Genomic DNA, 16,056 nt, shown 5'->3' on the forward strand with positions numbered 1-16,056 from the left:
CCAACTGTGAGCCTACCATTAAAGGCTCTCTCTCAGTCTGGCCCCAACCTGCCCCTCCAACTTTTCTCATTACTTCTTACCTTCATGTGCTCCAGGCTCCACACAAACTGAACTGTTTTCTGAATCTGCCTTGCTCAGTTTTCACTTCCTGGAATGCTCTTTAGCTCAGGCATTTCCTATTTAGAATCTTCTCAGACTTCAAATGTGAACTCACTCTCAAACTCTTGCTTTGTCTACCCAGCTGAAATAAAACTTTGAATGCCTATAGCACCATAACTAAACCTCTTGTGACACATGTACTCTTCTAACTTATATTTGACTTTCTTTCCCATGATAGGGAAACTCTCTGGTTATCTCCATTCTCTCTGCATTCCCAGGATAACTAGCAATTCTTGGTCCATAATAAGCACTCAAACTGGCATTAGGGAATCAAATGAACACACCACTCATTGATCAAACACCACTGTTCCTAGGTTACATTCCCTTTACTCCCTTCTTTTGTAGCTTTTTCCTTTGCCAATGTTATTTTTAACTTAACAGAGGATGATGGAAAATCAGAACATTCTAAACAGCATTCCAAGAAATTAAGATTTTTACACTGAGAATGTTAGTTTTGTAAGCAGAAAAAACAAAGATAGAAAAATCCTTTTAACTTCAACAAGACTGAGAAAGTGTGGCTAGCAGGAGGTGGGGGGAAGTGCTGTCCTTTTTTTCACAACAGGTTCTTCCCTTCACAAGCCGAGCACGGGAAATGGAACCTGCATAAAAGAACTCTGCCTTCTCAAACAGCCTAGGAAGAAATCAAACCTCACCCTGTCCAAGCCCATACCCACACCAACACAGCATTCTGAAAATCATTACCAGTGTCATTTCAGATCTTTTATGCTACATTCACATGTCAATATGACAAAGATAAAGAAAGCACAACTCTTACGGAGGAAACCTGTGGTATACAGCTCCAGTGTCTTCCAATTAAGTGCTACATAAATGTGTACCTAAGACGTTTGTAGAAAATGTTTATAAGGAAATAAGGTACACTGCCACTGTAACCCCTCTGCATACCATATTATTAATATTCCAATTTTATGAATTTTAAACAACTGCATACCTGTGGATTTTCCAAACGCTTTAAATATTCTTCAAATGATCCTTCTATAAACTGCAAAAAAAAGTCTATTAAGTATATCATCTAAGAAATGTCAAAACAGTTAACTGCTTCACTGCACAAATAATGTTCACTTTGAATTACTGATTACATACACAAACCTAGGATGTATCAGTATTATTAAAAAATATATATTCATAAAATCTAATTGTGAAAATATATAGTAATCATTAAATGAAGACCATAAACATACAAAAGAATTTAAAGACGGAAATGTTGCCAGGAAGCTTTTCTGAAGGGGACTGACTCAAGATGAAGGCTGGATGGCACAGGGAAAGGATACTCCACAGAGAAAGCCAACGTGGCGTGAGGAGGAAGAATGAACACTCTGTTGGGAAGATAGGAATGACCTGGCCAGTTGCAGCGAGACAAGTCCGTAGGAAGCTGAGGAGAGGAATCCAATAGGGGTCTGTTTATAAGAGGGCCCTGAGCACAGGCAGGACCTTCAGATTACCCAGGAAAGGCAATTCAAGGTCACTGCATATGACATTCTCGACTGAGAATTTATATGATAAGCAGTCCTTTTATCTTAATTTGGTAGTAGCCAGTGTGTAGAATAGAGTAAAACAAAGACTGATATACACTGGCTAAGAAATAATACAGCTTAATTATACAGATGTGAGTAGTCACTATCTCTCAGGTCAGTTACCCTAAAAAGGGAGATGAAAACTAATAATGTCAAGAATATTTTGAAGCACCCACAAGATTTTTTTTAATACAGGCTGCTTCTTCGCTGTTACTTTAAAATAAAAATAAAATTGAGTTTTATTTTATTAACCCAACCTTGTTTATGTTTTTCTCATAGCAATTGCACTAATTTGAGAAAGCTCTAAAAGACATTCATCTTAATCACCAAATTCAATTTTATTTTTAAATTACAGTCCCAGTTAATTTAGCAGAGTGATATACTTAAAAACATTAAAGTACGCTCCCTATTCTATAAAAATCTTATAAGTACCCACGGATTTTTGTAAAGATTGAGTTTAATTCTCTTCTAGATTGCATAATGTCAAATTTCCAAAAACTGTCTCAAGTTTCAAGACAAATTTACAATAAAAGAGCCATGTATTTTAAATATCCCACCAATCAAAGGCTACTGCTCTGTATTAGATGACAATTTATCAATTTAAAAAAAAAGCAACAGAATCATTTAAAGTTAGAGGAGACCTAATTCTGACATAAGCCTGAATCCAATCTGAGAGCAAGAAGCGTCCATCCAGGCTGTGGCTGAACTCTGTCAGTCAGTAACAAGGCACAATCCTTCCTACAACATCCCTTTCCAATGCCAGCCACCAGAAACTGCTAGGATTTTCTTATAAGGAAAGGAAAACTTTCTCCCTTGGAACCTTCAATCCCTGATCATACCTTATAAGATTATATGGACTAAATAAATGCAAAGCACTTAAACCAATGCCTGGCACATAGCAAGTGCTTAACTAACACTGGCAACATCCATTAGTAACAACACAGTTTTACCTTCTGAGGCCAATATTAATGATTCACTTGTAATTTCTTCAAATATTTAAAGACCACTTCACTTCCCCACCTCTTCTCTACCAACCCTAGTTCTCTCTTATCTAGCCCCTATATTACCGATTTTTTTATAAGACAAGATTTCAAACCTATCAAGCAGGTAACTAATTCTCCTTCCTGGAATATATTACTGTCCATTAGAAACCATGGCACCCAGAAAAATGTTACTAGTGATAATATTTTGCTTAAATACGGGAAACACCAATCCAAGAACATATTCAAACAAAGAACTCTTTATCTCTTAAGTCTTAGAATTTAGTTATTCGTGAAGTGTCAATGTTCTTTACCAGTCAATAGAGAAAAATACTACTGAAAGTTGTCAGGTTACATAAATTTAGGTCATAAAACCAATAACTAATAAATCCTGTAAGGCTTTGAATATAAAATGAAAATAGGTCACTGTGGCATCTTATTTCATGGCCTACTACTCACTACTGAGAAAATTATACTAAGTTGTTATACAAAACTTTATTAACTCTTAATTGCCACTTACATAATTATAGTGTTCTGATGTGTGATTTCACAATGAACCCTGAAAATTCAAAATCTATAAATGTCTTCTGATAAAAGAGTTCAACATTACCTACACTCAGTATATTTTTTATACTGCATGTCTAAAATTTTTTTAATTCATAGGGAGTTGTCAATCACCGAAACCACTATTAACCACAACACCCAATTTCCTGACCGTGTAAGACAAAGCTCACTCTTAGTATGCAAAGAACTTGTCCAAGTCACCCTTCCATTCCCCACAGCTTGGTGTCTTGTCCATCACAGAAGCTTTCTAAATATCTGAATAAATGTATAACACAAAATAGCCTAGAAAATATCATAACTGAATATAAGTGGATTTAAGTTCAATAAAGAAGTTCTTTTTAATAAGGGTTATTTTTATAATCTGCATTAAGATCCAGCCTGTGAAATTTTTACTAAAACACTTCTAAAGGCCAAAATGTAAATGCAAGTCAAGACATCATCATGTTTGAATTTACAAATTACCGCTTCAAATTTCTCTCTGTTCTCTCGAAGATAGTGAATACAGGCCATTCTGACTTCAACATGGCGAGACTGAGAGTGCAATACCTGGAAAAAAAAAAAAAAAAAAGCAATAAACTATTAAGCATTTTGTTAAAAGTGATTTAAGTTACAACCTAACACCTTCTTTCACACCCAAAATAACCTGACAACCAATAGATACTAGTCTTCCTACACTTCCCTTTCTATAATTTCAAGGTCTTTACCCATTCCCACCTCTTCCTCTAAGCACAGTGATGACACGACATACACAAACAGTAATACTTCTTAAGCCAGATGTCATTCTATAAAGAACTGATTAGCATTTCTCCTTTAGGTGACTAAAATAACTCCTCTGAGGACATCTTTGTAAAACTTTACTCTCTGGGCCAGCCCTCCACAGTAACTTTGCTCTTCACAAAGCAGAGCTAACAAAATCGCTGCTATTGAACCTCATCCTATGCTTATTGGAAAAGAGAACAGACAACTTCAGAAGGAATCCTCTTTGAGGGTTTAAGCCTGTAAGAGACCTTTTTTCCCCGATAATTTTGAATGTGTTTAGTGTCTTCGTGTAGAAATTTAAATCCACCGTTGTCTCAGAAAAATTAAGGCACTCATTCTTAAATCCTTAGTGTCAAGCTTACAAGACTAGAAAGAACCACCAAGTGGGCAGCACATATGCAAAAATGTGTGTTGTTATCCCAGAGGCTTGGGATTTGTTCTTATGCCCAAAACTGTAAAGTACCAATTGACAAAGTATGATCCAGACCTTCCGACTCTGTATCCTCTGTATTCTTCTATTAAACAACCAGTGCAACAAAAAGATAACTTACTGACATTTTCTCTTTTACTAAAATTCTAAAACAAACTAGTATTTCTTATCAAAAGCTTAGAAACCCTTTGGCTAGCCCCCAATTCTTTACCATGCTTAAAAAAGAGGAGATTAAAATTCTTTCCTATTACTAGGTTTCTCAAATGAAGATATTCCTAGTACCCTAAAGGGTCAAGGTTAAAAAAAAAAAAAAAAAAAAAAAAACCCCTGACACATTTGAAATAACTAACACACCTCAAACTACTATCAAGGCCTCTTGAGAATTTATGTTAACAGAAAGTAGCTGTAAGAGTTACAGATCCAATTGAGTGGTTCTCCCTTGTTCAGGGTGAACGGACCATTCAGGAAAAGGGAGTCTCCAGCTGCACATTTTATAGCTCTCTTGGGTAACAGCCAAGGCTCATTTATACCCATACAACCACAGGCACAACTGCCTGCCTAGACAACTAGTACATCCTATTACACTGAAGATGCACCTGCGGAAGTTAGCAATCAGTTGGTTTTCAGTATTACAGCTGGTTTTCAGCTTAACTGAGTGTACCTTCATTGCTGTCTTGGGACACTATTAAAAAGTATCCTTATATATTCTAAGCTTCCATGACCGAAAGGACTGCCTACATATAAAAATAACCACCACAAAACTTTTTTGCCAACTCAACAAATGACATTTAGCAACACTTCTTTCACAGAAGCCATGTTAGACGTTATTATGAATCAAGGTATTATCAGCATGAATAAACCACAGTGTCATCTGATAGGGCTTTCCTGCCATTACCAAAGTGAAGCTAGTCTTAAAGCCATTTACCTAGCAACAGGTGGCAGACATAAGGTCTGCGAAGCTTATTTTTTTCCATCGAAAACAGTGGCAGGCATATCTGTCCGTTTTTCTCTTTTTAACAAAGATTTTAGCACATGGAATCAATCTGCACCTGTTGCTAACAAGCAAAACTCTCAGCAATTTCCATAAAGTGTAGGGTGCTGGCAATTTACAAAGCCAAGAACTGTAAGAGGTTAAATGACAACTTTTTTAAAAATAAATCACTGTGCATAAGGACGCCCTGGAAAAATTCAAATGGTATGACAAATATGTATCTTTGCAAATTATGATACACATGAAAATAAGCTAGAAGTAGGAGGCTTCCCATCGTTACTTGGGACAAGATAGGGATAAACACTGAGATAGGCTGAGACACACCGTTTTAGCAAGTCCTCTAAGAGTGCCCTATTTTTAGCTCCATAGCTATGGAGCTGATTCAGGTCAGGCCTCCTGCAAGCCCAAATCCACAAGTGTAAAAAGGAAAGGGCCTATCTAAATCAGATAATTTGGAGGAAAAGACTACTCCTAACCCGAGTCTCCTCCCCCTCTTTAAAGACTGCCATTTAGATTACTCATTCTGACTCCTTAGAAATGGTGAAAGCTGATTGTGATTTTATAGGAGAAAGTGTTGGCAAAAAAATAAATCCTTTGCACACATTTTAAAAGGGCGGCCTAAGGTCGGTGTTGCGTCCCTTTTCTCCCCACATACACTTTGCCTTTGGTCGTTATGGCTACACCCTTAGTCCGCGTCAACCGAATAGCCGAGCTTCCCCCAAAGTTCAGTCTTGAGCTAAGCTTAGTATACTAAAATTCAGTCACATTACTGGGGAGGGTAGTTCCTAATGGCTAACCTAAATCTCATTACAAGAAGACATAATAAAATGTGTTTTCTAATGTTAACCAGGAGTTCTTAGTTCTGCCCCCTTTCTATTTAAAATGAGATCCCACTACAAGAATAGAGGCTCCTATATAATTTAGTTCGCCAAATATCTATAGCATGCAACACTGAAATCAAACACACCTTTCTGCTTCAATAAAAACTAGTATTCAGATAACTCCAAATAAGCTCCAAGCTTCCCCTATCTATTAATTTCTACCTCCTTGCTTACCAAACTATTGCTAGAGCTAACAATATGTAATAAATAAGGGTTGAATTCACTTCCACCTCTTTTCTCTGCTTCTGGAGGTGCTGAAAAAGTCCAAGCAGGCTGAGACAGAGGAAGCAGGACAGATGGAGATTTGGAAAATGGACAAGTGGGGCAGGTTGTTTACCTACTATTATTAATATTAATAGTAAGGATTGGGGTGGGTATGTGTGAACATCCCTGCAGCAACATTGAAGTACCCTAAATTTCTGAAAATGAGAGAAGTCTAATGAACTGAAAAAGGCAGAGCCTGGTTTGGGGAGCTTTAGGAAGAAAGTTTCAGTGACAACACCTACAATCTAATGCAAAGGTTTGTCTCCGTTTAATCAATTTATTGTTTTAAAAAAAAGACTTTATGCTACCTTTGAGAAATAAACGGCTGGCCTTTTGACGTTTAAAAAAATGAGAATAGACTGGTCTACAGACGTTAAGTAAAACATTAACTCACAAATAGAAATTTTAAAAGTTATTTAGCATTCAAAAAAGGTGAGGAAAACTCGGTAACAACATAAAAACCCCATAGGGGGTGTGAAAGGGAGTGGGGTAGGGAGGAGCCCTTCTCAAGCCAAAGAAAAGCAAACTGTCGTTGTGAAAGGTATGAAATACACACCAGGGCAGTAATATAAAACTTTTATCCAATATTTTTCCATATAGGATGGGTTTTGGTGGCTGCACACCCACAACACAGTGTTATATAACATGCAATAAGCTCTCTCAAAAAAAAAAAAAGAGAAAAGAAAAATCTTTCTAAGCAACTGTATTAGAAAGTGATTCTGACCATTAACAAGGGAAAAAATCCATTCACGAAGGGCTTAGATAATCCCGTTACACCCTTCCTAACACCAAAAAGACTTTAATAAAAGCAAATTCTTTTTAGTATACCTGCAGTGCCTTGCAGAGAATAATAAAGCGTGGAATCTACTCAAAGACAATTCCTGCAAAATATCCTACACTTGTAAAAGGTTGATTTTCCCAAATGGCAAAGTTTGCCCTCTTGACTCAAGTGACATCGGCGGACCTGATTACCCCCATTCCAAAGTCCAGCAGCAGAAAAACACATGTTCCACAAGTAAAGTTTGGCCCACCACCTCCTCTAGTAAACATTCGGTTTACTGAGGTGAACGCGGTGCTTATAAAGCGAGGGGACGGTGAATGCGGAACAGAAATGAAAAACAGCACGTCGCCAGGTCAAACCAAGCAATAAATCAAGTGTATAAGCACCGAGCAGGCCTCACAAGTTGTCCTCAACTCATTACCTCTTCACCAGGAGGGACGACATCCAGTTAATTTTACGGGCTTTTTAAGTTTCGATTTGCACCTTTCAGACCCAAAGCAGCGCCCCATTCCAGCGTTACAATGGGCGGCTGTGACGACAGCGGGGGCACGCGCGGCCCGGACGTGGGCGGCCCGGACAGCTGCCCGCAGCTGCTTCCCCACCCAGACCCGCCGCCCCTCGCCCCCGCCAATTACCTGCTCTGCCACGGCCCGGAACAGGCACGACCCGTCCTTGGCTACCAGTTTCCGATACAAGCCCAGTTTCCGCAGATAGGCGTCCATGGGCGTCGCGTCCTCGCGGGGCCCCGCGCCGCCCTGGTCCCCGCCGTCGGGGGCGCCGACGGCAGCCTCCATGTTGCTGGTCCTGCTGCAGTCAGGCGCGGCGAGGGCTAACCCCACATGGCCGCGCCGCCGGCTGCTCGACGCCCCGGCTTGGGGCAGGCGGCGGCGGCTCCGGCTCGGGCTCCGCGAGGGGCAGCAGGCGGCGGCGGCCCGAGGCAGCGGTCGGCACTCTCCGGGCGCATAGGGGAGCCCTGCCTAATGCATGGCTGTCCGCACGCGGCCGCCGCCCCGGAGGGACCACGCGCCCGAGGAGAGCGGGGCGGGGGTGGGGTGGGGGATTAAAGAAAGCCCCGAGAGTGAGAAGTCACTTCCCGACGGCCTTGCCGCCCGGCTCCGGAACCGGGCCCGCGGTCGCCGCCTCGACAAGTTTCCTCGTCCCAACTGGGGTGAAGCGAGGCAGCCCCCGCCCGCGGCGCGCACGCTGGGCCGGCTCAGGTGAAGCGAGGCCTGAGTCCCCCGCGCGCTCCCCACGCTGGGAGCCGAGGAAACCAAAAAGGAAAGACGCGGCCTTTCGCTTCCCCACCTCGCTGGAGGGCGCCGGAGGGGCGGGGAGCGGGTGGGGGCGCCCGGCGGAGGGCAGCACCTCGCAGCCCAGAAATTGTTTTCGCTTTCGGCCCGACAGCGGAGAGGACGGCGGGAGGTGTAGTTTTGGCAGCCGCAGGACGTCGGATTGCGGCGGGCGGGGACGCGCGGCCCGGCCTACCCAGGGGGAGGTGCCTGGGAGGCACGAGGACTACAAGTCCCTACAGCGCGGGCGCCGCCGCCGCCGCCTGGAGCCGGCTTCGCGCTGCCCTGGCCCCGCGTCCGAGCAGGCCGAGGGTCTCCGCCAGCCGACGTGGGGCGACCTGCGTGCGCCGCCCCGGCCGCCCGGCCGCCCGCTGCGCCGCGGGAAGTGCGCGCGCCCTGCTTGCGTGGAGTTGCCAGGGACACAGCTGCGGCAATGTCGGCCCTTTGTGTATTTCCTAACAGAGGGCGCACCTGTCTGCTCCCCTCCCCCCGGCCTGCTCTCCTGGCGTTTCCATGGAGGTGGCTTTAACAGCTTAAGCAGAAAATAGAGCTAATTGGCGCAGGCTCCTGGCACGGTGCAGGACGACACACACTGTCCATAAATCAACCGTGGAATGCTGATTCCTATTAGAAATTATAGTACGGCTCCCGCACCATGGCAAGATGATGCCTTTGCCAAAGACATATTTGTTCACCCTGTCACTGTAGCTGAACATCCCAACACAAAGAGATGTCAGCGTCAGAAGTTAGATTTTTTTTTTTTCCTTAAAAAATTCATCTTGTAATTGTTCAGTAACATGTTGGATTTGCCGTGGTTCCAGCAGTGCTCGAGGCTTCCGGCTCAACTTCCCACCCTCCCATGTTGAATGACAAGGAATTGGCACAGTCAGGTTATGCTTCAGAACCCAGAATTTATCCAGCGTGCTTCTGTGAAACCAGAATTTTATTTTGCTGAAATACAACCGCAGCTGTTGCCCTTATTTAAATAAATGGTTAATCATAAGAACTACTCCAATCTTTACGCCACTGTGGAGGGGAGGGAGAAGAGAAATGTGGAAGGCTACTATATAGGTTTAGAGACATATAGTCAAATACCTTGGAATAGGGGCAAGGCAGGCCAGGTCAACATAAATAGCTTTAAAAATAATGTCAGACACTTTTCTTCAGTATTTTAAGGGCAAGCAATTAGTCATTGGAGCATCTAACTTTGATTTCTTAACGTTTAAATATTCTATCTCCAATTGTGCTGTTTTTAGAGAATACAAAAGTTACTGTTACCAAAATGAAAAATTATTCCTGTCCCAATATTAATTTTTTTCCACGTTGTAGAGAAGAAACACGTTAGAATCACTTTTAGAAAAATACAGTTTCAGGTCAAACCTGTTGCTTTTTTAAAAATATACTTACATTGCGTATACTTCTCATTCTGCTCCAAAAAAATTGCAGAGTATTGCCACTACTAACAACATGGCCTGCCTTTTAAACCCACAGAGAAATTCCAAGTAAAGTAATATCTAAATTCCTGCTGAATGAGTGCAGTACAGCCTCACTCTAAACTGGCTACTTCTGGTTCCAAAATTAGAAGTGATGCACCTGTTATATCTGACCCTGGGCCTGTTTAAGGAAATCCTTTAGGTATTTTGAGACCTAATCCAAGACAGACCCCTCTGTATGCCAACTTCCCAAATATAGCTCAGTGTTCAGGCAACGTTAGAGGATCCTATGTCTTTAAACTGGACCAAAACTTAGAGAAACTCACTTACTTTCAAAGGATGTTTACTTGTTAACATTAACTTATGAAATGTCTCAAGAAACCAAACCAGAGCTGATTAAAAATGTTCATTCTGAGGAAGCCATTTCTGACCATATAAAGAATTCTATAAGCAGATATTTTAATCAAATAAAACCTGAAAGATTCAATGCTTCTGACACCTAATGAAATTAATAAGGTTAATCTTATGCATATGTGTCAACCAACTTTTTTTTTCTTGTGCACAGTCAATAACTCAAGTTTAGTGTGTTTACTCTGACAAGCTTTAGGGCTAATAATTGTATTACATAGAATTTTTTAATTGTTTTTAAAAATGATAGGTAGATTTTATGGAGTTTTGTTTTGTTTTTTCCAACATAAAGTTATGTATTGTGATAGGCAACCTCTGAGATGGCCCCCAGTGACTCCCAGCTCCTGGTTTCACACTCTTGTATATCACCCCCACCTAGTACCAAGGTCGGTCTGAGTGATCAACAGAATAGAGTAAAAGTGATGATATTTCACTTCTGAGATTAGGTTGTGAGACAATTTTGGCATTTTGATTGCTCTCTTGTACTCCCTCTGTTGTGGGTCACTCACTCTGGTAGAAGCTGGCTGCTATGTATGTGTCAGACTTACAGAGAGATTCCCTTGGTAAGGGGCTGGAGCCTCCTTCCAGCAGCTGAGTCAGCTTTGAAGCAAAAACTCCAACATCATCAAGGCTTTCAAACAACTCCAGACCTGGCCAAAATCTTGACTACAACCTCATGAGAAACCCTGAGCCAGAACCATCCAGATAAGCTCTGAAATTCTCACCTCAGCAACAATGTGAGATAATAAATGTTTATTTTAAGCGCCTCAAGTTTGGGAGTAATTTGTGACACAGTAATAGTTACGTAATATAGATATGCTTCATTATTTGTCTTTACTATATAGACATAACATGAATGCATTTCAATAACTCACAAAAATAATCATGAATTTAGTATCACCAGTAGTTTTACCAGTTCTCTGAATCCTAAAGAAAAAAAAAAAAAAGATATTGTACCAATTATTATAGAAATTAGATGATGAGCATGTGGGAGTTCTTTATACTATTCCTTTTACTTTATATATGTTTCAAACTTTCTGTAAGAAAAAAGTTTAAGGCCAGGCGCAGTGGCTCACGCCTGTAATCCTAGCACTCTGGGAGGCCGAGGCAGGTGGATCACTCAAGGTCAGGAGTTCGAGACCAGCCTGAGCAAGAGCGAGACCCCGTCTCTACTAAAAATAGAAAGAAATTAATCGGACAACTAAAAATCTATATAGAAAAAATTAGCTGGGCATGGTGGCGCATGTCTGTAGTCCCAGCTACTCAGGAGGCTGAGGCAGAAAGATTGCTTGAGCCCAGGAGTTTGAGGTTGCTGTGAGCTAGGCTGACGCCACGGCACTCTAGCCCAGGCAACAGAGTGAGACTCTGTCTCAAAAAAAAAAAAAAAAGAAAAGAAAAAAGTTTAAATACGAGGTTTTTGAAATCCCGTTTTAGGTTTTCTGAATAGGAATGACAAGGGATGGAGCACAGGATTCTGTGTTTTTTATTAGTCTCCCAGGTGATTCTGAAGATCAGCCAGCATTTGGGAATGTTGAAAATTGGGATAAGCTAGACAACCACCCAAGAAAAGGAGATTATGGATTTTTAAATTAATATGAGCAAAGAAAGTAGACATTGCCCAGCAGCTCAAGCTCATAATTCCTGTTCTAGATCACCAGGAAAAAATTCCTAAAGATGCCAATCTTGGGGGAAGAGGGGATGGGTAAATTCACGCCTATTGGGTGTGGTGTGCACTGTCTGGGGGATGAGCATGCTTGTAGCTCTCACTTGGGCAATGCAAAGGCAATATATGTAACCTAAACGTTTGTACCCCCGTAATATTCTGAAATTTAAAAACAAAAATGACAATATTTCTGTTGTTGTTCTGAGACAGAGTCTTGCTCTGTTGCCTGGGGTAGAGTGCCATGGCGTCAGCCTAGCTCACAGCAACCTCAAACTCCTGGGCTCAAGCGATCCTCCTGCCTCAGCCTCCCGAGTAGCTGGGACTATAGGCATGGACCACCACGCCTGGCTAATTTTTTCTATTTTGAGTAGAGACGGGGGTCTCACTCTTGCTCAGGCTGGTCTTGAACTCCTAACCTCAAGCACAATCCTTCTGCCTCGGCCTCCCAGAGTGCTAGGATTACAGGCGTGAGCCACCGCGCCCAGCCCTAAGCATGAGTTTTAATGGGCTGTCAAGATCTGTTGTGAAAGAAATTCAAGAGTAGAGCATTTGATTTGTGTGGCTATATTTTAAAAAAAGGGTAGGATAGAAAGGATGTGGGGTGAGATTGAGATAGGGACCGGTGCTTGGTGCGTAAACCTAGGGCAAAAATGTTACAGAAAGTAGGAATCTAGTGTCCGAGAAGTGCCAGGTGAGCGGACTACGGATTACTGTGAGGCTTCCTGGCCAGCCAGCCTCCCAGCCTTCACGAGGGGAAACTCCAGGCTCTGGTCCACACTGACTCTGCCAGCTGGCACCAGGCATGGACCCAGCGTATCAACAGATTGCCATCTGAGTCCAGCAGTTTCACTCTGCCTCCAACCAGCAATGCCACATCTATACTGTCCAATTCAGATGTAGCAATGGCTTAAGTCTTATTGAGGTCCAAGGAGGGACTTGGACACCTGGCAGAGTGGTGAGGTTACTAAAGAAAGCCAGAGCTATGTTGTCTCCTCCAGCTGTGATGTACGGTGATGCTGACTTCTTCCCTTACTGTAACATGGAAAGGAAAAACAAAAAGATGAAAAAAATTGGAAAGTTATGCTCCTGAGCTTACTGAGCTGATCATTTACCTATCGTTTCTCAACCTCAAATTGACCCTTTTATAAGCTGTTCGGTGATGCTAGGAAGGGGACTTTGCAAATTACATTTCCCAGACTCCTTTGCTAGTTGATGATCTGTAAAATTCTGCAAATAGGAGGCACAAAAGAAAAATTAAAAGGTAGGAGGAGGGGAGAAGTGACTTCTTTCTGACTTTGTCCTGTTCTTGTATTGGCCTAGCTTTTTGTAGCACCACCAGAATAAGTCTCATCACCCGCTTAGAGGTAACCAGGCAGCATGCACTTCTCAGAGCTCTTATCTCCAGTTCCAGAGAGGCCTTTCCTCCAGGGAAGTAAGTGGTAATCCTAATATCTCCCCTTTTATGTCCCCGGACCCAAGGGTAATTGTTTCTGCTGTTATCTCTGGGTTATCCTAGTTCTCCATTTTTGTTCTTTTAGTCCTACAGCACTGCTAGGACTTGTTACTTGTAGTAACCAATTCTCTCTGTGTAATCTCTTCTGTTAAAATACCTAGTATTGAGGTTTTTTTTTTTTTCTTCCTGACTGGACTCTGGTTGATATAATACTGACATCTGCTACCTGTACCATGTAGGAACATCCACCTCTTCCTTTATAAAGATGAGGAAAGACTGAACCAAAAAAGATGAAAAACTTGTTGACTTTTGCTCCTTAGTTGTCTCAACGCAAATCATCTTTTTAAGTAATTTTGAAGTTCATCTCAGTTGGAAGCTGTGTACTTGTGTTTGAACATGCTTAACCATCACCTATTAAGCCTCCTATACCATCGAATGGATTCCCGTATGAAATAAACATTGAAGAGTCTTTTTCTTAGAGTATGTAACACATTTTCACAAAATAAAAAGTTCCTGTAGATGTAATTCCTATTGCATTTGCAGAGCTGAAGGTCTCCTAGTAATATATTTCCACACCATTCCCCAGATCAAAGAAGGACACGACCATATTTCCATCTTCCGTCATCTACCCTGAACCAAAAATTTCTTCTATTGGCAAGATATTCAACCCTTCCTTTTTAATTTTTAAGTAGTCCCCTCTCACCTGTGGAATTTGCAGAGCCTCCTGAGACACTACATGCCCTCCTCCTTCTCTGGATAAGTTGTAGTTAAGGAGAGCAGAAAAAGGCTGATGGATGGCATTTCTTCAAGGTGAGTATTTCAGAAAATTCCATAATACTCTGTGCTAATTACTCCACTCCACATCCACCCTTCGTGGCCTGTCCACAATAGCGAAGCTGGCCTTTATGCATGGCCAGGTGGCATGATGTTAAATATTGTCAGCAGAGGGTGTTAGGGGCACGCTGGAGGAGAAAGGAGTTTGTCTTCCTGGTTGTAGTGTACGGTCAGGCTCCTGTAGCCAGTCAGCTGTACCCAGGGGCATTAGCATGTGACACCTCCCTATAAAAAGCTCCTAATGGCACCTCGTGGATGTTTGAGCAGTGGAGTGCTGGTGGCAAGATATTTCTCCATGAACGTCTTCCCCCAGTATGCCAGGGGGCGGATTGCCCCCCAGTTTCACCAGTGGCTCCTTGGCGAGCCTCTCTGCTATCGTGAGCTAAGGCCTTGCTGCTCCTAGTGAGGACTGGATATCAGCGCTGCGGGGCCTCTTCCTTATCTGTGGGTAGTGGCCGCTCCCTAAATCTGCTATTCATGCATCCTTTAGAGTTCTCTTTACCTCTTACTAGTCAATCCCGCATAACTCCACCCCCGTTATAGTTCATACTTCTTTATATTGAACTTTCTCGGTTCAAATTATTGTGTGGTTTCTCTCTCCTGATTGGACCATGATTGATACATACTCATTTGCTATATCGTGCCGCATTGCATCTGTTCCCAGTGCATGACTAAGCAAATATCAAGCATCTTCTGTGCCTACTAATCACATCATAAATGTACTTTAGAGAAGGAAGCGATGTTTTTAAAAGCCTTGATTCATGTCAGTGTAAGTTTTTAGCCTTTGTCCTACCCTGTTCCGGCTCTCACTAGACAATTACAAACTTATCTAGCTGAGCTTAAACCTCAGCTTCAGTGTTGCACATCAATCTTTTCATCTGTCCTGCACTGTTGTCCTCTCATCTTGGAGAATGCAGCCCTTCTTTGAGGGAACCGCTCCCCTTTCATTCCCACCTGCTCTTCTCATTGTGTGATTCTAATGGAGACCACCGGTAACACACCCTGTTAGGATTGGGCACAGGACTCAAGTCTGGCTGTTAGAGACTTTGCTTAGGATTTTCTGAATTAGAAATTAAAGAAAAAAAAATCAATTCCTCTCTGGCCAGCCTGGGAATATGTGAGCTGGGAGCTGTTGGTAATTGTGATTCCACCCTTGTGGAAAAAGTCAGTCTAAGGAAATGAAGTTGCTATACAGAGAAAGCAACAGTAGGAGGAAAAAGAGAAAAAAATTGTTGGCATTAGAATGCCTGGTTTCGGTATCATAAGAGGCACAAAGGTGTCATCAATTAGTTAGTTGAACCAATGAGTTCAGTTTTTCCTAAGCCACTTTGAGTTAGGTTTTTATCACTTATAATTGAGAGTCCTAAAATGTTAGCTCTCCTGAGAGCCCTTGACCATGTTCTTACTTCCATTCTTTATTCCTTCAGCGCATTTTACGTGTACTAAACATTTGCCACTTGATATTGCGCCTTTTCCCTAACTGCCCATGTGGCACAATTTTACATTTTTAGCTAACAGTATTTAAGGCCATATTTTGTATCTAAACATTTTATTCTTGCCAGATAGATGGTAATCTTCGCATCTGTTACAGTGCTACGCACATAGTTTGCCGATTAACTGATGAATGGGAATTCA

At 42.0% G+C, this 16,056-nt stretch overlaps 1 protein-coding gene across 1 annotated transcript in view; it reads right to left on the bottom strand.

The window, feature by feature from the left end:
* The window catches only part of OTUD4 (OTU deubiquitinase 4), a 37,585-nt gene extending 28,989 nt beyond the window's left edge, over positions 1 to 8,596 (bottom strand). The window contains exons 1-3 of the mRNA XM_012642738.1: positions 7,977 to 8,596; positions 3,698 to 3,781; positions 1,109 to 1,159 (exon numbers count right to left, since the gene is read on the bottom strand). Coding sequence (XP_012498192.1) covers positions 1,109 to 1,159; positions 3,698 to 3,781; positions 7,977 to 8,135 — 294 coding nt within the window. The 5' untranslated portion in view covers positions 8,136 to 8,596. The remainder of the gene's footprint in view (positions 1 to 1,108; positions 1,160 to 3,697; positions 3,782 to 7,976) is intronic.
* Between the last annotated feature and the right edge of the window lie 7,460 nt (positions 8,597 to 16,056).

The sequence above is a fragment of the Propithecus coquereli genome, unplaced genomic scaffold (genome assembly GCF_000956105.1).
Source record: "Propithecus coquereli isolate 6110/MARCELLA unplaced genomic scaffold, Pcoq_1.0 Scaffold185, whole genome shotgun sequence".
Taxonomy (NCBI): domain Eukaryota; kingdom Metazoa; phylum Chordata; class Mammalia; order Primates; family Indriidae; genus Propithecus; species Propithecus coquereli.